This window comes from Gymnodraco acuticeps, unplaced genomic scaffold (genome assembly GCF_902827175.1).
Source record: "Gymnodraco acuticeps unplaced genomic scaffold, fGymAcu1.1, whole genome shotgun sequence".
NCBI lineage: Eukaryota > Metazoa > Chordata > Actinopteri > Perciformes > Bathydraconidae > Gymnodraco > Gymnodraco acuticeps.
In genome coordinates, this window is record NW_022990700.1 from 871,030 (window position 1) to 895,259 (window position 24,230).

General features: G+C 42.3%; 1 protein-coding gene across 2 annotated transcripts; it reads left to right on the forward strand.

Annotated features, from left to right (window-relative positions):
- Window positions 1–2,557: 2,557 nt before the first annotated feature.
- On the forward strand, window positions 2,558–24,024 carry LOC117556053 (ras-GEF domain-containing family member 1C-like). Of its 2 annotated transcripts, none has more exons than XM_034231193.1 (14): window positions 2,558–2,900; window positions 13,615–13,827; window positions 14,036–14,158; window positions 16,245–16,382; window positions 17,975–18,196; window positions 19,258–19,332; window positions 20,199–20,297; window positions 20,812–20,914; window positions 21,008–21,087; window positions 21,185–21,280; window positions 21,383–21,478; window positions 21,561–21,684; window positions 21,811–21,883; window positions 22,233–24,024. In XM_034231193.1, the coding sequence occupies exons 2-14, from the start codon at window positions 13,621–13,623 to the stop codon at window positions 22,255–22,257; spliced, it is 1,461 nt and encodes a 486-aa protein (XP_034087084.1). In that variant the 5' UTR covers window positions 2,558–2,900; window positions 13,615–13,620; the 3' UTR covers window positions 22,258–24,024. The 2 variants fall into 2 exon arrangements, with proteins under 2 accessions (XP_034087084.1, XP_034087085.1); XM_034231194.1 differs by lacking the exon at window positions 2,558–2,900 and adding an exon at window positions 3,155–3,250.
- The last annotated feature ends 206 nt before the right edge of the window (window positions 24,025–24,230 follow it).

Sequence of the window (24,230 nt, forward strand, 5' to 3'; positions counted from 1 at the left end):
TGGGATGTTGTTCCCTCGTGCCGTCACCAAGCAACAGCTTTTGATAAAGGCGCAATGTGGGTGTTATATACTGCATGCAAATGATTTTGAAAAAAAGAGAGGGGAAAACAGCAAACAAACTTCGAGACATTGTTAGTGTGAAAGCTGCAATCAGCACCTGTCACTGATACTGTTGCAACACCTTCACTGTATAATGAGAGTCTGTGAGGGGAGAGTTGGGAGCCGAGGCGATGTGAAACATTTGAATGTGACTCTGTCTGCATCCTCTGCTATTTGCCAACTAAAGAAAGAGCCCTTCACTTGTGCAGGGGCACCTCAATGCTCTGTTGTGTAATCATTAGTTGAGGCTTCTGTTCAAGTGACTACACACAAATACAAACACAACACACTCTCTCACACACAAAAGGGCCACACCTAAGAGCGGTTGAGAGGCAGAGTAATGGAGTGAATTACTGAAACCAACCTCAAACACATTTCAAGTTGTCCATGTGATTCTTCATATACTGTCTGAATCATCACTATATATTATTCACGTCTGTTTACACACACATACACACAGCAGGGAATCACACTTCCATCTGGGGGAAAGATGTGGTCACCACAAGCTTCAGCATTAAGGCTTGGTTTTTGGTGAATGCTTGTGGTCAGACATTCATCTGTCAAAAGCTTATCTGGTATATTTATTTTTGTCAGTCATTTCAAAACATTGTAATGACATTTTGAGCAACATTACATTACATGTTAGGCGCTTTTATCCAAAGCGACTTACATACTCAATACTGTGGGCAATCCCCACAGGAGCAATTTGGGGTGAAGTGTCTCAGGGACACAACGACATGCTGACTGCAGTGGGGTTTGAACCTGTGACCCCCTGATCCGAACACCTACGGACAACCCACTACGCCACACGCCTCCAACAGGTCTGCTGCTGTGATCTAAGAGAAATACAAACAGATTGTAATGATTTCATAATTCTCACTTTCCCACTCTCCACAAAACCTGTTGCTGTAGGTTTTTCAGTCTGCCAGTGACAAAAAAAGTCAGTGCTTTTTACCTCCTCCAATGAGGTTATGTTTTTTTTCTGTCTCTTTCTCAGAAGCATTAGGAGAAAAACTACTGGTCTGATTATTGAAACTTGGTGAAATGAATGAACCCATTCAATGTAGGAGCTGATCCAAATCACATGGCAGATACACAAAATATTTCTGACATTCAAACATTGCAGGAAAAGGCATGTGCTCTTTGTGTGCCCTTCATGTTTCAAAGCAATGCTTACATGTAGGTTAATTTGCCTTTTCACTGTAGCAGGACCCTCTGCACCTGCTTCAGTGCCGATGTGTGTGTGTGTATAAGAGAGAGAGTGCTTTATCTCTTTCCTCTGCTGCAATGTCAGACCTGTGGTCCCGTCCCTCACCACAGGACCCAGCAGCAGGCATCCCAGCTCCAGGGACAGCAGCTCTCACAGCCCCTTATGGCCCGACAAGGACCTTTACCACTATGCAGCTCATCCGCTTAATTATTTCTCTCTCCATCCGTCTCTCCCTCTCTTTCTCACATCACTTCCCCACAAATTAATTACTTTACTTCCAATAACTTACACCTCAACCTTGTAAAAAAACATGTCAGTAGCAGTCAGACTAGCAGGCAATGCGCCACTCCCTTTACCCATTATTCTAGCCTCTCATCTCTACTCAATAGGGAGGTTTTAAACATTTCCTCATTGCTGTTGAATTAGTTGAATGGCAATATTTAGCTATGGTTTTAACGGAAATACAGACTGGCTCTTAATATCAGCATCATTTCTTTATTCCAAGTTTCAATCAGGGGTCACATAGTGAGTGTCACTCAGGCCGTGAAGGGATTTTCCTGGGTATTACAAATGAAAGTGCTCATTGTTTCATGTAATCTTGACGAAACGGTTTGGGCAGATAACCTCTGGTCTAGAGCGTGTGTATAATGAGATGACGCATTAACTAATAGGGAATTCAAATGATTGTTCTTCCTCTTATATTGGTGTTGATGTCCAAGGCTATTACACATATAGTATTGTGTGTCTTTTTCAAACTTAGTAACTGACAAACAAGGATACAGTCTATAATACTGTTAAATGAGAAGTGTGTGTGTGTGTGTGTGTGCGCGCGTGCGCGTGCGTGTGCGCGCGTGCCTTTGTGCGTGTTTCTCTACCAGAGATCAGTACACTACCGGAAATCAACCTCCCTTCAAAAATAAAATCACGATATTATGCATTAAAATGAGACTTAACTGAGCTATGATGAAAATGTACTTCTATAAACGATGTTTATTTATTTATTTGTATTCCTGGTCCCTCAAGCCCTGATGTTAACTGTGTAAATGAGAGGATATAGGAAGAAAAAAAACATCAATAAAAGTCCCCGAGTGAGTAAACTAAGCGCTAGGCAGCGCGTCTCCCATTTAGCAAAGTGCAACCCTTGTTCGTCATTGAGCGTTTTATTTTGAAAACCGTAAGTGGAAGCCACCTTATTTTCCCTACTTGACGGCTGTGTGAGTAGTTCCCTGTCCTCTCCTCGGTCTGAACACTTGCTCTGAGGACGTGTGGATGTGCTGTGCGGTCCGCCGTGTCTCCATGGCGCAGGACAGGACCGTCGCCACGCCTTCAGGGACGCACTTTTTCACGGCGTCAGCTCTCAGTCAGTGACCGCTGTTCCCCGGTGGAAAGCTGTCAAGAGCCAGGACATTTATCTACTATCAACATACATTTACCAACTTACACTGATCAGACAGGAGTCTACTTCTCCCACTGATGCCGGTTTAACAGGCTGTTTTGTAAGCGCTTACATTTTGGAATATCTGGAGGCAGTTTTATTAATTTGACATCGGATACAAGTCGGATCAAGGATGGGGATCAAAGTGTAGTGCTGGTAAGTGGAGAATGAAACAAGCTTGATCTTATTACCATATTATGATTGCGCTCACACATACAGCCTGTGTGCGTGCCTGTGTGTATGTGTGAGCGTGCGAGGTGTTAGAATGCTTCTCTATTTACTGTTTCTAGAAAGATGTGTCGTCACAGATTGAACTTTACTAGGCGATGACATCATAGTGGTTTATCGTGTCAGGAACACTGTATGCTTGCATCACTTTACTACGAAGAGGGCATCACAGTGAGTGAGTGAGTGAGTGAGTCAGCGGTGCGCAGGTCTGAAGAGGGACTGGCACTGCGTCTCCTGCTCTGACAGATCCACAGGAGCGAATATTGGACATATATCAGGTGACATTGTGATAGTCGATACTGAGGGTAGCATCGGGGAAAAAACTGCTGATAAATGTTGTGGTTGGATAGCTACAGGGTGTAAAGCTTATCCTATGTTGTATAGTTATTAACGTGTATCCACTTGGTAGTAAATGCTCTATGTAAACTCACTTCTGATATGGCTCACTATCAATTGTACCTTTGAATATATAACTTCTAAGTGTAGAATATTTGGTTGGAATGAATAAATAGGTGTGGCACTGTTGACATTCTTTAAAAAAATGCATCATCCACTAATGTGCCTTTTCATCTAAAGGCGACATAGCAGCTTGCACAGCTTACCAATACAAATGAAAAAAAGGATACATCTGTCTCCTGCAGCTTACTGCAAGGTGCAAGAATATAAGACCAGCTCTGTCAGAAACCATTTAGGTTGGGAGAAATTCTAGCTGTTCATATTACCAGTTAAGGCACTTCCGCTCCCACACCCTCAGCTCTCTACAGGCTGCACCCCCAAATCCCATGCAGTGAAGCACTGTGGGGAATCACGTTTCGAGACCGTGCTTTTTCACCATTAAGCATGTCTTTGTCAACACATGCCTTATTCTTTATTTCTCTCACTCCAGTTGTTAAGGATGCAACCCTGGAAACTGGTCTTACCCTCAGCCTCACTGTCGTTGGTGTGCTTCTGTATGCCCAGAGGGATCAGAAACACATTTTTTGGTTCTATTTTGTGCAGGCTGAATGAGAGTTTCCTTTGTAAAATGTCAAAATGCTGTTAATCAATCCTCTGATTCTGTCCAGTCTCACAATCTGAATTGTGTAACCGTGTACCATCACCAGCACCCTTTGACCCTTTGTCATGCTCTCTTACACCTCAGTCTCAGTGCTGCTCTCATTCAGACTCCCTGCTTAGAATGGTTTGGAATTAAAATGACAGCTTACTCCAACAGTACAGTAGATACGGTTTGGCATGAGTCACCCGAGTAGGGGTCTGTCAGAAGTCAGCCCTGACAAGTCTGCAGGTACAGACAGATTACAACACATGTTCCCCCTAATTCAGGCCAAGTCTGCCGAGAGTAACAGGTGTGCTGTTAATGAGGGCATCGTTTGGTTCACCGGGAGACTGAGAGAGGCTAGTTCCCAGAGAGGGAGCCTCGTCATTGTGAGGGGAGAGAGAGAGAACACGCATGTCTGTCTGGGGCAGGTTGTTGGGGAGGTAAACACAGTAGCTGTTAGTCTGGTTTTTGTGTGTTTGTGTGTGTGTGTGTGTGTGTGTGTGTGTGTGTGTGTGTGTGTGTGTGTGTGTGTGTGTGTGTGTGTGTGTGTGTGTGTGTGTGTGTGTGTGTGTGTGTGTGTGTGTGTGTGTGTGTGTGAGACAGGCTGAGGCAGACGGGCTTCAAATGTGGAATCACTCTGTCACAGCTGGATACCCTCTATAGGGCGGCAAAAGAAAGAAAGACAGGTACATGGGATTTGAACAGAATAAAAGAAAGAAGAGAGCGGGCAAAGTAGGGTTTCAACAGGCATCTAATTACCTCCCAACAGGAGCCTTGACTCCATGGAAACGCTCTTTGCTCTCCAGCACCTCTTAGCTGCCTCCACATGGCCTGCATGCTGTCATATAGGCAGCTATCGACAGACTGTATTGATTGGATGGGTCAAAAAAGCAATGGGATATGATTAGATCCCTGGTGTGCTCAATACACCACAGGAGCAAGCATATAGATTACTCCATCAGATAAAGGTTCCAAGTAATGGCATTTTTCCCTACCATGTGAGCAGTGTTTTTAGTTGTTATATCAGGCTGGAGAGCTTCTGGACACCTCAGGATAAGATCATTTTTCAATTAAATAATATTTGTAATATATAGTTATATATGTGTGTGTTGGTTGTGTTTGTACAGAATCTAACTATGAGAAGTTTGGCTTCTTTTGTTAATCAAGGTTTATCTTTTTGACCTGTTGTTCTTCAAAATCACAGTTTGCCAAATAAATCAAAGAGAGACAAGACATGTAGCATTGTAAATACTTTGGTATTGCAGATGTTTTTCGAGTAAGGGAAATGTATTTAAGCACGTCAACCCTAAAATACATGCAATGTGTTTTTGTGGGAGTGAATGTAAACAACTCCAGTACAAATATCTAATTCATCAAATATCGATGATTCTCAAATACCTTGCTCTATTTTTTTGTGATATTTTTTTTAAGTAACAAAGGTTGGGATTGTTTCCTGGCGTATAAGTGGAGGGTTAAGGTTGGCTGACTTTTGAAAAGTTACTCCACTACACACAACATGTCTGAGCCATCAGTAGCTACGCTAATGTCATGGTTCCGCTTTTTTAATAAAAGAGTGATGATTTTGCTATTCAATGTAAAATACGTTGATAAAATCTCTTTCTTGATCAAAATCACCATTTGATTATCTGTTAACAGAAGGCTGCTTTGACAGCACACTGTTGCTCTAAATTATATAACTAAAGTAAAGTGGATGCATCATGAAGACATTTCACATTATTTGAAGGAACCATATTGTAACTTGGCTTAATAATCAAAATGCAAGAATGTTATGGACACAAAAATGAGATATAGCGATTGAAAATCACCATGAAATACCTAGTAGTGGATAATGAAGCATGCATTCTGACCTTTGTCCGTCTCTAATCATATCAAAATACATGAGGCATGAGTTATGAACAGACCAAACCATGCAATCTCCCGACACTAATTGGTACGCTCCGACATCATACATCAGCAGAGACACACCGCGTGGCCTCTGTCCGCGCTTGTTGTAATGAGCAGATAGATGTTCTTTACAGGGAAAGAGACAGTCTTGATGAGATTAGTAATGTCTGGTTATTAGATTTGCATCTGTTACCGTCTTGCTCATTATTCAGCGGCGGTTATTGTGCAGGTTTGATTAAGAGTAAGACAATGCTGGGTGGGTGTTTGGATGAGGTCTGATGGACTATTGAGGTAGCTGCACTCTGGCATTGTTTCATTCATCCTTTCTTTCTCTCTCAATCACTCCACTCTGTTTCGCTTCCCATATTCTTCTATTCACTTGGCGAGCTGGTAATTCCTCATAAGAGGCACTTAGAGGAAAATGATGCCTGTTTAGGACAGAGACACAATCACTCTTGTCCGTTCACCTCAAAGGAGCATTGCATCAAGAGTGGTTGTAAATTTGAACATTATGAATAAAACATGGTTATTTTTTAAAGCATTATGACCATTGTGAATGACAGATTTAGGGCACTCGATGCTCAGACACGTACTACTTTTCCCACTAAGAGCCAATTTGTGCTCTACTTTAATTATCTCTAAGTAACATGATAGATTGCGCAGCTACTTCGCATGTCACAGACCCTCAATTCATTTTAGTACATCATTTATATCCACTTGGAGCAGGGGAAAAGGAATCACAAGTGGATTTCTGACACAGCCAAAGAGAAGTCAGGATAATGGTGCTCAACCTTTTGTATTTGGTATCAAAAGCTCAGACCTTCTCTTAATTTGATGGTTTTATGTGTGCTGATCTCAATCCCATTTGCATGTGAGTATATATGTAATAGTTTTACTTCAGGGATTAAAAGTGTGCAGTTACTCTCATGCAAAACAGTATTTGCATCTGACTTTATCTCACTTTGTTTTGGTAAAAAATGTGAGAAAACAGACCACAGAACAGTCCTCTTGCAGAACAGTGGCACAGATGGTTGTCCTCACATTGAAGGAATGACTTCAGTGAGTCTTGGATACTCTCTCAGCCCTTTTTTGCAAGCACACATACTATCAGAAACCAAAAAAACATACATGCACACAACTGCGTCCAAGCTTGCTCAGGAATGAAGATGGCTACACATGTACACAGGGTGTGTTCACGGAGGAGCTTTACATTGATGGAGCTGGTGGGTGTGGAACAGGTGCCAGGGCGTCAGTGTGACCCCACTCAGACACTACAGGGGAATTCCAATAAAAGGGATTTGGGAAGGGGTGTCCCTGTTGAGCCCAGAGTTTTGATTCTGTGAGGCTTGTCCCACAGAGAGAGGCTGGGGAATGGGTGGGGAGCTGGAATGCCTCGTCGGTAACTCAATCCTGTGTTTGGTTGCTGTGTGGGTGCAAGTGTGCATGCATGTGTTTTCTCAAGACACAATGAACTCATTTGTGTTCAGCTCCACTCCTCCCCAAACACACACATGGCAATAACCAACAGTAGTGCGCTGAATATTTTTCTTTCAACGCGTGTGTGGTGACATATGTGTGGTATTTTGCTCTCTCTCTGTTGTCAGCGTGGTGCCAGGCAGTCACTGTGCAGCTCAGCAGCCAGATTGGCTCGGCCCCTGCACCTCGGCATTCAGTCTGGACGCCAATACACTTTTGGGCTCCTGTTGGGACTGGGGATGATGGTAGGGGCAGGGGGCCAAAAAGCCGCCCATGCCAGCAGCCCCCCCTGGGAGAGCAGGCTGCTGCAGGGCCATCTGTACAGGCGTCCTGAAAAGTAGGGCGTGAAGAGGCCGATACAGGAGGAGGGGAGGGGACGTGTGGAAGGGAAAGGGGATTGAGATGCTGGATGACAAAGAGGTGTTTACTTTATTTAAAGCCCCTACCATCATGAGAATAAGCCATTATTTCCCTAGTAGCATCATTTCAGCTTTCAAAGAACACAAATGTAGGCCAGAGCTGCAATACTCCAAGGCAAGCAAAACGGTGTCAGGACCGAAAATACGCAAGGATCCGCTTTCTGAGAGCGCTGTCCCGAAATAGATGCAGTGTTGAAACTGTAATGTGTTAAAGGAGTGAATATGTGGATTCTTTAATTAGAGAGTAAAGTGTTAGAGTATGCAAATTAGTTTGTGAGCTGGGGAGTCATATGATGGACACGGCAAATGAGAAGCAGAGTTCAGTTTGTCTGCAACAGCCGAGATTTAAAATTCATAGTGCCTAGACTCTCTGCACACTGCCCTGAGGGAGAATATCAGCCTCACCCCACTTCATAGCCCACCTTCCTCTCTTATCTTTAACATCTTATTCCTATACTCATCCCAGAGCAAGGGAGGGGATGCATTTTTTTTTACATCAGTCGTTTTGCTTCCCTTTAACCGTGATATCTGAAGCCAGGAAGTGACTACGGAAACAAAACAAAACATTACTGCAATACCCACGCCGGATATTTGCTGTGCTTACCGCTGATGTGGTGCTGCTTCTTTAAGAATAGCAATGCATCACGCCTTAGTTTCACACCTGCTTTGTATTGTTTCTCAGTATCGATATGCCATAGCCTTTATGTACATGTCATTCAATTATTAGACATAAACAGTCCTCAATAAGGAACATGAGAAAATGTAACTTAATACTACAAAATATAGTAATACAATCTAGCTATTTTACGTTTTGAAATTTCCTGGAAAGCAACAAATGTGTAGCCTTTGTGTCCCAGCTGTTCCTCAAGCACATACAAAGCAACTTTGAAAACATGCTTTTCTTAAACTTGAGGAAAAATGCCACTGGGCAAACATAAACAATGTGTCTATGGGTACAATAATTCAGTCAAGTTTGGGGTTGAAACTATAAAACTTGGCTCTTTATTTTCTAAAGTGCTTATTTTCTAGACTGCTTATTCTCATCCAAATTGTATTTCTCAACATTCATGAGAGAGGACCTACAATATTCCCTCTTCTATTTAAAGCATGCAGGTCTGGGGCCAGTATCTTGCCTTGAGTATAGCGGCGAGTCTCGTGCCCTTAACTTTTATTTTGGCAGATGATGAGACTTGGTCAGGAGAGCCAGTGAATCAAAGTAAACTCTGACAGCTTTAAGTGATCTTTTAAGTATTTTCCTTTACAAAAATGTCTTGCACCACAGCTACAGATACAGCCTAAATGTAGCCTTAAAACTGAGCCAAGTTGCAGCGCATCATAACAACAAGTACCACAGTGTGACTTCATCGCCCTACCAAGGGTCCTTAATTCCTAACCTTTGACCCCTGGCTCTTTATTGATAGAGGTCAAACAGTGGTTGGATTTTTCCTGTATAAGCCTCTCTAGTCCTTATGGAATGATGTCTCAAATGCTGATTGTCTTCATCCATTAGCTCAACAGTAGCTCTCTCTTGGTTCTCCTCATAGCACACAAGCACGCACGCACACACACACAGGTATGTGTGAGCAATACTATTTCTATGGCAAAACAGGTTTTACAGAGACATAGACAAGAATGGCTTTAATTACAAAAGCTTAACTAAGTTGTGAAGCTGTGTGACAGCTTTAAGCGGCTCAGTCGTGTCAGGAATGTTGTGTCAGGAATATCAACATACACCCCACGCATGCACGCACGCACGCACACACACACACACACACACACACTGCTAGAGATTCATGAGTGCTGATAAAGATTGTGCATCTCCAGACAGTGCCATTTTGTTAATCATGATGGAACAAAGCGGGCCGATCCCCTGATGTCAACGATAACAGCTTGACAGAATCACAAGACAAAATATACACACGTGCACACACAAAGCAAGTACCCTGAACAATGACACTCCCCCAGCTGTCTAGACCGAGTCAGGGCTGCCGTTGGCTGGCTGCTGGAGATCTCAGGGGAGATTCAAGCACACTACACTCACCTGTTCCTTGCTTTTTGTTTCTCAATGGGTTTTTTCATGCAGTGTCGATGCAATGTGACAGGCACAGAGGGAGCTGGGTGAATCATGAGGTTCGGAAACAAGTTATACATAGAGTGCCGATGAGGCTGACTTCTTGGTCACATTGTAGGAAAAATGTGGTGTAAGCCATATGAAGTCAGAACAAATATCTGTGACATGTTCTTGGTCAGTCACAACAAGGCTCCTTGGGTCATTTGTAGATGTAATCCTGCAGTTCACAAGAAGTGAGGAATTACAACAGAACTGATACATTCTGGCCCAAGATATCTCTGGGAACTGCCCAGCAACTTCAGAGCAATCACAGCTTAGCGATAGAGATGTTGCCAAATAAATTGAATAGCCTAGAGAGAACAGGATCTTGCAAATGTGTTACAAATGATCTGCTTACATAATCATTACCCTTTGCTCAATTCAATACACAAAGGTGTTGTGGCTGCTACAAACTTAGATAATGTTGGCTAATGCTAGCTAACTCACTGAGTCAGTCTGTTTAATATATGACTTATTCCACACATTCTTCTCCCTTGTCAATTGTAGCACCTACATTACCCACGATGCAACTTGACCCATAAGAGTTTAATTGAAGCTTTGGGTGTGTAATTCTAGTGGACCTATAAACCGAGTTTAATGTGTAACATTGGAAAAGATCCCCCTTAAAGCAACAGACTACACAATCTGCAGAAATAAAGAATAATTCAATGTACCATTTTTTGTATTTGTCACTTTTTGCCTTGAAGGTGTAGTACAATTAAGGTCTCCATTTGAGCACTTGACTTGATGTGTCAATGCCGTTTCCCTTTTCTTTGTGAAACCTTTTTAGAATTCAGGTTCTCATGTGTTTAGTGGCACAGTGCCAACAAGGATGAATGTGTCATTTACAGTAACCGATGACTGGTCCATTACAGGTACACATCTGAAGAGGAGTTACCTGATTGACCTTTGCTCACATGCTACAGACTGTGAGGAATCAACTGACGGAGACGCAGGGCTGTGATGAAATCATGAATCAGAGCTGTAGAAATGCTGTAGGGAGGAGAGGAGGAAACAATAAGGAGACATTTGTAGAGCGAAGATTATCTCAAATGATAGAGGAAATCATTGACAGTGTGGGCACGTAGAGTAAACTCAGTCTCTCCCATACATATATGAATACAAACAAACTGGCAGAGGGGTGTGTGTGTGTTTGTATGCATGACGTGGATTTAGTCACGCACACTCCTCGAGCTGAGACTTTGTCTTCCTGTCAGTCCTATCATTGAGGAAGCATCCTTTCAGTCACCGTAATGCTTTCCTGCTGCATCTGTGTTGTTACAGAGGCTTGTTGGATTTGTCCATGTCTCTGTTTATCAGGCCGTGTCTGTCAGCATGTTGTAATCCAATCTGGAGGAGGTCGCTGGAAGGACAGCCCCGGCTTCTCTTTTTGGAACCTAATCTAGACAGTGACAATCACATTTATAGGAGTAAAAAAAGCTCACATGTTTCATTAAGGACAATGTAGACTCGCATTTTGGACTATTGTAGTAATATTTTCCAACTCTGTAATCCATTTCCCTGGAAAATAGAATATTTAACAGATTAAGGTCAGGGAGTTAATCTGCGTAATTCTACTTTTTAAGTAAGCTTCAATATTGATTAATAGGTTGATACAGCTCCATCTGATGTGTTAAATGACTCTGAAGAGAACATAAGAAGATGTCGGCTAACCACAATATTCTTATCTAAAATATAGATATAGCTGTGGGTGTCAGTAGGAAGGAAAGCTGTAAAACCACAGAAAGACTTCCCATCCCCCAGCCTTTAATGTCTCAGACTGTCTGTGTGCATTCGTGTCTAGGTGTGTACAACTGCATGAATAAGTGCTCGAGTGTCTGGGATAACAAAGGAAGGCTGAACCCCTCACACATGAAACTTGAGACATTAGCTGCGCTTCTACACACCAGTGTGTGCTTGACCTTTTACCCCAGGGACCTGTGACACCAGTCTATTCGAGTGTCTGATAGGCAATACAAGGGGGAGGGGAGCCTGAACGTCACCAGAGGATGAAATAATGGCAGTAAACCTGGACCACTCCAATGTTCCCCAGTGATTTAGGATAGTTGCTGATGTGGAGAAATATGCCTAATATGAGAAATCAGGGTGAAAATGCCTCTTTTTCCATCTCTCTATTGCTGTACTACTATATCTGTTAGTATGAGTTTTTTTTGTTTTGTTTACATACTGATTGTGCCCCAACCCAAGCTGTTGTTGAGCTACTAACAGCAGGAAGAATATGGCGTGTTTACATCTGAGATAACTTCCTGCGTTGCTCATGGTCTCACTGTGGGTTTCCTGCCTGTCTCGTGACTCGTGCAATCGAAGAGGAGTGTGCTGCACGACCTTCCTGAAGGCACCCAGAGACTTCAGTCTTTAGCAGTGATCTGTCTGGCAGAGTCTATTTTTTGTCTATTAATGAGAAATGTTATAACTTTCTCAATTTGATATACAAAATGTCAATACATTTTACCTATATTTTCCTTTAACTTGCTATTTGAAAGCTAGTTAACGAAGGGAAGGGGTCTTAATAATTGATCAGTTGCATGTAGATGACATTAAGGTGATGATGATAATTGCACCCTGAGGATCATAAGGCTTTCCGTAGTATCTCTACTCTAGTGTGCAGTGAAGTAAGTGCTTCTTTCCACTACAGATGCTGTGTTGGTCCATTGAGGGAAAGAACATGTTGAATTTTTAAAACGTGTAACCCAAAGCACTCTTCAAGGGAAAGACGAACAGGGCAGAGATGGAGGCCGCACGAACGCTTTCAGGCAGCAACAGTATCCACGACGACTGATTGACCCACATTTATTTAGTTCTCTCCTCTCCTCTGTCTTGTCGATGTGGGAGACAGGGGCAGCTGTTGCCGGGTATTCCGTATCCCCTGACGACGGCAGCGGCTGTCAGTTGGATGAAATGAATGTGTTGCTGCGAAAAATTTGAGTGAACAGGAGAGGATACACAAGTAGGCAGAACAGAAGACTGAACAAAATGTTTTGTTCAAGCTCATTTAGAGGCTCTTGAGATATATTGGAGAGTGAGAGACATAATATGCGTTAACTTATTTCCAAGGTTGGGAGGGTTTTTGTATTATAACTTGATTATTATTATTATGCTCCACTTTTGGTTTACCTCGATATCAAATGCAATGCATATAAATAAAAGGAAAATAAATCAATAAGATGGCTTTTGTGAATTATTTGAAACGAGAACAATGTATGTGAAAAAAATCTCCTTTACTCTACAGTTGAAGAAAAGGGAAATATAAAATCTAAGCAAACAGAAAAGGCTCATGAAAACCATGAAGCAAATTCAGGCGTATAGATTCAACTTTGGGCTGACAGAAGAGAAGAGCTCACAAAGCAGAACATAAGTCTATCATTCTTCTTTACTTTAAAATGTATCTAAACACTGTCATCCTGCTAGTCCCCCTAAACATTTACCAGTAATCTGATTATGTGTTTTTGTAAGTCATTGTAATGGATTACAGTTACATTTTATTGTATCCAGTTTCCCCGTTACATGTATTCCGTATCTCCCCAAACCTGATTATTTCCATCTTGCCAAATGGAAGGGCTGCCAAAAAATACTTGAGTATCCATTTCATAAAACCCAATCATATCCCTCCTCCTGATTCTGCCTGCATCCTGCTGACAGTGTTTTTCCCCTGTCTCTTCTATTGTGTTTCAGACAGGAATGCCCCAGACTGTGTGCTCAGGCACCATGTTCACCACTCCCAGTGGCTTCAGCCCCCATCTGGCCTGTGCTGATCCTGGGGAGGAGGAAGCCCCTCAGGAGGGCCCGGAGCCCGGTGCTTGCCTGGCCGATGGGCCCCCGATCACCTCCGCCTCCCTGGACACGCTGATCCAAAACCTGGTGCCCACTGCCGATTACTACCCTGAGGTAAACTGGAATTACTACAGTCCTATGTTAATTATATACTCCATTATAAAGCACATTTTCAGTTTATAGCGATAGTGACGGTACTGCCAATTAGATCATTAGCCCCATGTCTATGTTGAAAGTGTTACTTTAATTACAGAAAGTCGCAGTGTTTTTTATTGATGTGGTGGCAGTGTCTTAGCTAATGTCTCCCTTCCTCCTTTGACAGAAAGCCTATGTGTTTACCTTCTTGCTGAGCGCTCGCCTGTTCATCTCTCCTCCGGAGCTGCTGTCCAGGGTGTGTGAGCTGTGCATCAAGCAGCAGCAGCTGGATCAGAGCCCACTCGATACGGTCAGCACTGCACCATGCTCAAATACATAGCTCCTGTATGCATGAGCTAATGAGCAGAAACACAAGCAGGCACAGTGAAGGCATACAGTCATACTAATGTTCTGCATGTAGGGAACCACCGTTTTCCCACATTGCTGACTGTTGAATTGTGTTGAAGTTTGCTGAGAGTCCCAAATGTTGACAACCAGAGATGGCAAAAGTACACACATCCTTTACTTAAGTAGAAGTGCAGATACTCGTGTTTAAAAATACTCTGGTAAAAGTAGAATTACTGACTAAACTTCTTTACTCAAGTAAAAGTAAAGAAGTATGGTCTTTGAAATGTACTTAAGTAAAAAGTACCCATAACTACCAACTGTTTTATAGAGTAACTGACCTCGCTTTATATTAATAGAACAATAATGTCATTGTTAGCTAATTAATGTTTCGATGCTGAACAACAACGGCAACGTTTTCATTGGTCCCTCTTCTTTAGAGAAGACCAGGAAATGATGGATACACTGTTACGTAGTGATGGCAGTTTGACACTGAAGCTTCGAACGGAGCTTCAACCCTGGACTTCCTATTCCATAGAAGCAGTGCTTCGAAGCTTGCTTCAAATCACGTGACATATGACGTCCGAAGCAGCAACTGCTTCAAATCACGTGACATGTGACGTCCGAAGCAGCAACTGCTTCATTTCCTGAATGAATCACTTGACTGGTTCACGGTCCATTCACGCGATTCAATGCACTGCCTCGTCTCGATTCTGACAGGTGACAGGTTGAAACAGTTTCAAACTTGAGTGCTTCAACACTTTATGACCGCTCTAAACAATGCACAATGTGTGGGTTGTTGTCGTAGTTTGCGTTGTTGCTGTTGAGTTGTTGTTAGTATTGCATTTGATATCATTATAGAGCAAGCCAGGAAGTAAGATAGGTCGTTCTGGCTCGGGAAACACTTCGAAATGTGGAGAAGTTGTGAACAAAAAGACAATTATCAGTAATATGAAAACAGTTAAATATTTCAAGGAATAGATAGTCCAGTGGATAGAGCCGGCGGCCCGAATGCGGCGATGTCCTCCGCGCAGCTGGTTCAAATCCCGGAATGGACGTATTTTAATCATTGCTTTTCAACTTTAATAACTGATAAAAGGCCCTCTCCGCCCAAAAACATGTCTAGCACTCTCTAGTCTCTTCTCAATAACCCAATACACACAATTATCAATCTTTAATTGCAAATAGAACATGATATTCAGTCTTTGTGTGTGTGTGCATCGAATATTTTTCAAGGCAAAGATACGTTAAACCCACTGCAGCCTTGCACTTCGCCAGGTGAGGTCGCTGTAACTGAAGCTTCGAGAAATGAACCTATTTCCGACACAATTGTCCAAGTGGTTCGACGCTTCATTCAAAGCTTCATTTTGCCATCACTACTGTTACGGTGTGTGCAGGAAGCAGGACCCAAATGCAGATTAAAGTGTCAAAAATAACTCCTTTATTTCAAGGCTATACTATAAACAAAGACAGAACAGAACACTCACCGAAGACCAAGTCATAACACAAGACGAACCGACAAAGACAGACAGAAAAACCAGAACTTAAATACACACAAGACTAATCATGCAAACAAGACACAGGTGAGGAGGGAGGAGAAAACACAGGGACACCAGGTGAACACAATCGGGTAATCAGGGAGGGAAAACAGACAGAAGGCAACAGGCAAAACAGGAGGTGAACACTTTTCAAAACAAAACAGGAAACCAAAGACAGAAAAAGACCAGACAAAACACAACACAGACAGATCTTGACATACACGGATCGTGTTCAAATCAAAAGGCACGCAATGACTCTAAATAATAATGATCAGGCCACCAAACACACATTCAAACTAAAGGAACCAGCCTGTTTGGAAAATGTAAGAAGTATTTGAGGTATTTGTGTTAAAAATGTAAGAAGTAAAAGTAAAAAGTCGGCAGAAAAATAAGTAGTGGAGTAAAGTACTGATACCAGAAAAATGTACTTAAGTACAGTAACGAAGTATTTGTACTCCACTACTTCCCACCTCTGTTGACAACACTTAACCTCTTTCCCTTCTTCAACAACAGGCGAAAGTGCGTAAGTTTGGGCCAAAGATCCTGCAGCTGCTGACGGAGTGGACGGAGACGTTCCCGTCTGACTTCAGAGAGGAGAAGATGGTCGGACACTTTAAAGACATCATCCACAGGATAGCTCCGTGTGATGAGGTACACTGATGACCTGGAACTAAAGCCAAATGAAATCACTCCAATCAATTTCCCGCAGGAACTATTTTCTTATTTTTTCAAATTTGGTAGATAAAATGACAAAATGCTACTGATGAAGTCATCCGTTTCTACAGCATAATAAGTTGTGATGGGCTGTAAGACTCCTGATTCTGATCTATAGTGTGGGTGCTGCCATTATAGCCTTCATAAGATGTAGCTGCAATGAGAAATGCTCTGATGGGGAACGAAATTCAATTATCATCACTACCACTGTAGTGGGGTGATTGAAAGAGTCAGAGTGCCTGTGTAGGGTGAGTAACCACAGCTCAGTGTTACACAATCGTACATTACTGGAGAGGAGAGGAGAGGAGAGGAGAGGAGAGGAGAGGAGAGGAGAGGAGAGGAGAGGAGAGGAGAGGAGAGGAGAGGAGAGGAGAGGAGAGAGGGGAGGGGAGGAAGGAAGGAGTGGCTCTATCTGCAGCCTTGAGGGGACATTGAGGAAGGGAGATGGATGGAGTAAAATGGGGGGGGGGGGTACAGGGTCACAGAGAACAGAGGAGAAGGTAGAGAAGAAGGGAGGGTGATGGAGTCAGGGTGCTGACAGGGAATAATGGAGGGAGGTGAAGAGAGGACAGAGCGAGGGGAAGGGCAGGTGGTGATGAATGTGCTGCTATTTACAGCTGGCTGTGTCCGCTTTGGGTGTGTGTGCATGCACGTGGGAGCTTTGGCTCTGGGTCATTTGTGAGCGAGCTGACCTCTTGGCCTCAGTGAGCGTTCATCTGGAGGGAGGAGCACACACACACACATTCCTGGACACAACACACTGCACAAAACCTCGAAAACACATTTTGATTCAAATGAAAAATCACATTGAACTCTCAATTCCTGTGCTCATTTAATCCCTTCACACACCATTTGATAATGTCAACGTGCGTTGTGCTTAGAATAAACATGTTTTAAATGTTAATGTTTTCCAGATTAAATGTTTCTAACAAACAGAAACCAGTCAGACTGTTAATGAGGTATCAATTCACACATATAAAGAGTTGGTGCAAATATAGCATGCTTCTACTAATCAGTTAAATTACCAGATTATTACTTCAGAATTTACACTGCCGGATAATTTAAGGACTCTTGCCAATAACTACTAATTGCCTTTAATACAATTAAATTAAATTGTAGGCTTTATTGTAATTTGCACATTAGCTACAGTGTAGATATGGCAATGAAAAACGTAGGTCACAGGCTCCTCCAACAGTGCAACATATAGGACATAGAACAAATAAAACAGATACAACATTGCAAGTAAATACAAATAAAATAGACTGCACGGTTACTGATATAAATGTTAACTTGTGCAAATAGAGCAATAGAGCACTTACATATGAGCTAACAGCCTGGTACACAACCTGAAGTTATTATGATGTATTGCTATAACGGATCTGTAAAGCATTAATAATTAATTAAAGTCGTTATTGACAGCTCCTCTCTCCTCTCCTCTCCTCTCCTCTCCTCTCCTCTCCTCTCCTCTCCTCTCCTCTCCTCTCCTCTCCTCTCCTCTCCTCTCCTCTCCTCTCCTCTCCTCTCCTCAGGCGTACTGGAAAACCCTGAACCAGGTGCTGCAGAAGCTCAGCCAGCGATTGGCCCAGCTGAGCCAGGGGGAAGAGAGCATCGTCAAGGTCTCCCTCAACGCCTCGTCCATCTCTGACAAGCTGGTGGCCTTCAAAAGCAAGCCTCCGCCCATCCAGAAGGACATGCTCTCCATCTGCAACGATCCGTACACACTGGCACAGCAGCTCACCCACGTGGAGCTGGTGAGGCGAAGGGGGAGGGGAGGCTGGGTCAGACAAAGGTCAGGGTGAAGGATGATAACAAGGGTGGACGAGGTAGGAAGAATGGGAAGGATTTGGAGCTAAGGATTGGGAAGCATTTGGTGGGGACCAAATCAAGAACATGCAAGTCAAGGACATGGGATATAAAACATCAAACGAGGAGATGAAGTGGGTAGAAAGAGATAAGAAATGTGTGAAAGAACAAAGGGGAAGATATAATAGCTAACTACAATTGACAGGATCACTTAACATTGTGCTGGTTGAAGCCCGCCTTAGTGGAACCCTGATTATTACTTGTCAGCAATAACTCGCGCAGTATGATAAGAAGAACAAAGGGAATAATGCAATGCAACATACATGAACAAAGGATCCCTCACATTGCATGCATGGTGCCTTCAGTCTACCCATGTGTGTCTTGATGTGGGCACGTGTATCTGGGGGGGAGTTTCAGAGTGTGTATGCGTGTATATCCGTGTGTGTGCGCCTGAGTAAGCTTGTACCCTTGTCTGAGCGGAGACATCACCCCAGAAGTCAGTGATGTGCCTGGGGCTTTAAACGAAGGGGATAAAAAACTGCTGTAGATATATGTGACCTGACAGCTTCGCTCTCCGACACACACACACACACACACACACACACACACACACACACACACACACACACACACAAGAGAGAAAGACAGGCATGTACAGTGCACAAACACAGAGTTGTTTTTATTCTATGTTCTAGTAACACAGTAATTCTCCTTTAAAAGAATGACATGCTTTCAATAAGTGTGTATGGTATGCATGGGTGGAGCACTGTTTTGGTTTGGGGATTATATTACGAGTCAGGTCTAGTGAGTCATTTTGATTTGCACATGCACGTGAGCCGTCTGTAAATAGAAGCTAATGTTTTCTCTAGTGTCACTTTGAAGAAATATGATTCCATGGAGTCACGTCAATGAGTCATTACTTCCCCTTATTGATTGTCTTCCATTACTGAAATGAAAGAGTTATTAATTGGACTCGCTCCATGTGTGTTTGTGTGTGTGTGTTTTCCAGGAACATTTGAGGCACATTGGGCCGGAAGAGTTTGTCCAAGCCTTTGTTCAGAAAGACCCGCTCGATGGAACCCAGGTAAACATCCATTTTGAGCATTTCTAAATCCCCATTGTTTTTCAATGGTCCTTAATCAGTTTGTGAATGGAGGGGAAAAGATCAAGGCCTCGAAGGTTTTTGAACATTTTAAAAATAGAAAGACACAAGTCATTAAAAGTGCTTGATGTAACAGTAGTAAAACTTCATCCATGTCTCACACTAAAACATGTTTGGTCTGGGCTTGGCCCGGGATAAGTCCTTGAATTTGATGTTTAGGAAGGATTGGAAACCCTGATATTATTTCCATGCATGAATTCTGTTCTGTTTTGTCATAACAATGCAAACACATATTCTATCCTTGGGTCGAACAACATTATCAAGCATTCTCAGTTTTGTTTTTGTTGGGGAATACTGGAGAAAAGAAGTAGATTTCTCCGGCAAATAATCATTCTGACAAATAAAGCATTGTATAATGTGTTGTTAGGGTCTAATGTCTGATCAGGATTAGCTTCTTAAGGGGCCTTTTAAATGTCAGCAGGAAAATAAGGTCACATACAGCACTGCATTGTAATGAAAGAAACTGTAGCCAGCACACTCGATTGTTTCATCTTTCATCTCCATCTGTGCAATGCTTTCACTCTCTCTTGTTTGTTCAGCGGGGTTTTTCCTCTGTATTCAGTCGCCTTCTCTTTCACTCATCTTCTCTCCGTCTGCCCTTCCCGGTGTTTTTCTCTCCTGCTCTCCATTGATTGTGTTATTTCCACTCCCAGCTCGCTGTCTTTGTAATTTACACTCACATAGGGGGGGTCAGCCTGTAGATAGGAAGCTAATTAGGAGCAGAGGAATTCCCCATGGTAACATTTCCTATAGTGAAATGCTCCTATGTGTGTGTGTGTCATCTGCAGCCGTGCTTCGGTGACCAGAAGAAGAAAACCTCCAACCTGGAGGCTTACGTCAGGTGGTTCAACAGACTGTGTTACCTGGTGGCTACTGAGATCTGCATGGTGAGTGGCCATTGTTGGTACACCCGGTGCTCCTTTATTCTGTTTCTAGGAGCAAATAAACAGCACATAAAATAAGCTCTTTAACTTAAAGTAACGAATATTAAAAGTAACACTTACCAGATTTGAAAAATAATAAAACGACTGATGAATATCATGTAAATCATGTACTAGACATGCAGTTTACTTGCATGATAATTTTAGAAGTTATATATGTTCACATTTTGTATTTACATCCATCATAGAACCAGTACTGTATTCTTTCATATTGCAAATGATGATACCTTGAAGGATTTATATTGTAGTACAGTATTTCATTTTAATAGACAAATAGAAGGCTGCAGATAAAAGCACTGTGGTTGTTACAGAGTGCTACTGACCCCTAATGGTTACTTTGTGTTACTACACTGACACTGGCACAAGCAGTATAACTGATGGCAGTACTTGTAGAGAAAGACTCACTTAGAAGAATTAAGCATATATGAAACTAAAAACCCTCCTTTTCCAATTTTTGCAGCCAGCGAAGAAGAAGCAGAGGGCCCAGGTGATAGAGTTCTTCATTGATGTTGCCAGGGAGTGTTTCAACATTGGAAACTTTAACTCCCTAATGGCTATCATCTGTGAGTCTAAATTTGGTTTATCTAAGAATATGATTACTAAGAATTATCCTGCACGGCCTTGTATTGATAGTTTGAATTAATTTCCTCCTGCAGCCGGCATGAACATGAGTCCTGTGTCACGGCTGAAGAAGACTTGGAGCAAAGCCAAGACTGCCAAGTTCTTCATTCTCGAGGTAAACCCAATAAAAACTATTCACTGGCTGAGAGGTACAAGACAGGTGATAACTTGAACTTGACAGTTTATTGCTTCTTTGCCATTTGCTTTGACAGCACCAGATGGATCCTACCGGAAACTTTTACAACTACAGGACAGCCCTGAGGGGGGCCGCCCACCGCTCTCGCACTGCCAACAGCAACAGAGAGAGGGTAGGGCAACATGTCACTGTGAAAGCTTGCTGGCATCATTGCAATCATTTTATATCATCCTCATTACTTCCTACATTCTTCTTCCTCTTTCCTCTCCCTCAGATTGTGATTCCCTTCTTCAGTCTGCTGATCAAAGACATTTACTTCCTGAATGAAGGATGTGCTAATCGGTTGCCCAACGGCCACGTCAACTTTGAGGTGAGGCGGTCACACTTTCTCTTGACCATGGGTCCATTTCACCATCCTGAGAAAAGTCACTCAGTGCAATCTTGGTTTTCAGAAATTTGTGGAGTTGGCTCGGCAGGTGGGGGAGTTCATGACATGGAAAAAGGTGGAGTGTCCATTCGAGCAGGATCGGGCCATCCTACACTACCTCCACACTGCCCCCATCTTCAGCGAGGACGGTGAGACCCTGTTTTTAATTTAAACATTTCTGCACATGGTTATCCAAGGATCCCCACTCGTGTTCTTCTACTAAACAATCCTCTTTACTTATTTCCAAACTATTTATTTTTCTCATCCTTCCTCAGGTCTTTACCTTGCATCCTATGAGAGTGAGAGTCCAGAGAACCAGGTAGAGAAGGACAGGTGGAAAGCACTCAGGTGAGAATGATAACACATGTCAAACTAAAATGGGACTCAGAGAATGCTGACATCCCCCAATGGTGCCTTCACATGCGAATGGTCTTATTCCTCTAAATGGGAAGCTGGTGTTCATGAGTTTTCAAGTTATATTGTCAAAGCAACACAGATGGCTATTTCCAAGTTGTTGTTCCAATTTAAGTGAAGAATTTTCCCAGTTTGGAACACATTTTTCAAATTATTCTGACGTTACATGAATGCAGAACACATGTACTATCTCGCTATTTAACTTGATTCATCATTAATGTGCCAGCCCCAGGCTATATGAACCCACCGTCCATCATCCTTTTCTCTGTTTTTCTCTCATCAGGTCTAACGTTCTGGCAAAGACATGAGGTGCTGACGGCAGCCGACCTTCCCACCAGCGAGGGGGGGAGCATGTGTTCTCATTGCACTAAAATGAACTGTGAAGGAGCCTAGCTGGTACTTAGGTGTTTTTCTATGAAGAAATGGTTTTTAAATAAAACATGATGAACAGGATTCATCAAGAAGAGTGTAAAAAAAACAAAAGAACAAATCACAGAAAAGTGAATTGAACAAATTAAGCTATAGACACTGGAGCAAAATGCCTTTGCAGTATTTTAAATATCTGTGATGAGGTACGGTATGTTGGTGAAGGATACACCTCTCCTTCCCTCAATGTGTGTTTGCTCTGTAAAGATATGTTTACTACTATAGAGAGTACAGTTACAGGGAATACCACTTTATATAATGAATTCCTACTGATTATTGTTTTTGTATTTGCTCCTCTTCTGTCTTCTCTCTTCTCTTTCCCTTTGGCCTAAAAGCCTTGTCTGGGTATTTGATTTTTCCTTTACTTGTGATGTACTGTGTTGAAACTTACAATGATGTGAAGGGCGCTGGCTAGCCCGTATCAGCTGTCTAATTTTATAGGTCTACTGAAGGAATGGCTAGTGACTGTGTGCACCTGGGAGGACCGAGAGGACATGCCTTGAGCATTTCACCAGTTTATCTCAAGTGTACTTGTATGTGTGCGAGTGCGTTTGAGATCCAGATGTTCATGAATTCACGTCCGTTCAGATTATCACTGTCTTGTTTTGCATGAGAATGACCGGAGAAGCCAGTTTATAAGTCATCTCTACTTGTATTTTAATATATTGTATCTTATTTTGGGCGGGTAATATGAACTGTTTGAAAAGTGTTTACTACTTTGAAATGTATCGTGCCAGTTATGCGAGACAACTACAGTATAGTTAAACAGGAGCTAGGCCAGGTGTAGATTGTGTACAGGTTAAATTAACTCCTCATCTTTCTGCTCTTCAGGAAGTTTTCTCTGACTGACGTTCAGTTGTCTGATATATTTATGGAGATTTCTGTGCTGACAGATGTATAGTTTTTATTGTAACTTTCCTTTACTGAACATGAAGTCAAATAGCATGCTACCACAGGTGTCTATCTGCCTATAGAGTAAAGAGGGAAACTTGTGCCATATGTTGTCATGACAATTCAGGTTCCTCTGACTTGAAATGTGTTTATCATTTTGTGGGATTGTCACTGAGCTTTGTTTTTTGGCAGTTTTGTTGTGATTTGGGAGACATTTTTGAGGTTGCGGGAGGAGAGAGTTATAGGGAATTATGTAATTATAAGCTTTTTAAAAACAGTCGTATTCAGTTTGCTATAATTGATTGATGTCAGTGTTTTCTCTTTAGAAGCACCTTTCCCCCTCTCAATAACAGACTGACTTTAATTCTCCCTCCTCCATTTGTCATCAATAAACTTTCTTTCCCTGTAACACCTTCCCCAGATAAGTTAGATAAGTCAGACAATAGAAAGCCAGGACGTATGTGCAGTCAAACCTTCCGTTAAGAGCGAAGACGTGTTTTAATAAAACATCGCCTGTGTTCAACATGTGTTTTCAATGACAATCACATTAAATCAGATATTTTTAAAGGTGTCATCGCACTGCCAAGTCTATCTTTGAAGTGTTTGCTTTCAAACATACATTGCTGTGTGCAGCTCAAGGAGTGGAGTGCATTTAGCGGTTATTGAAGCCAAGCAGACACATGCTTGGCTCCAACTTTACTGCATCATTTGTGACTGGTTCCTACACAGCCTTTAATAAAAGTAAACGTTGCTTCGATCATTTGCCTTCTGTTTGATTGATTTCCATGTGCCTGCCCATTCAAGCGTGGCTTGAACAAAACATTAAAACAAAGCAATGCATTGAATAAACTATCAGGGTTTTCAAAATAATGAATCCCAAAATATAGATGTTGCAAGACTTCATTTGCAATCCTCACCTCAGATAAATTAATGAGGTAATTAACTGCAGCTCCATTTGAAAAAT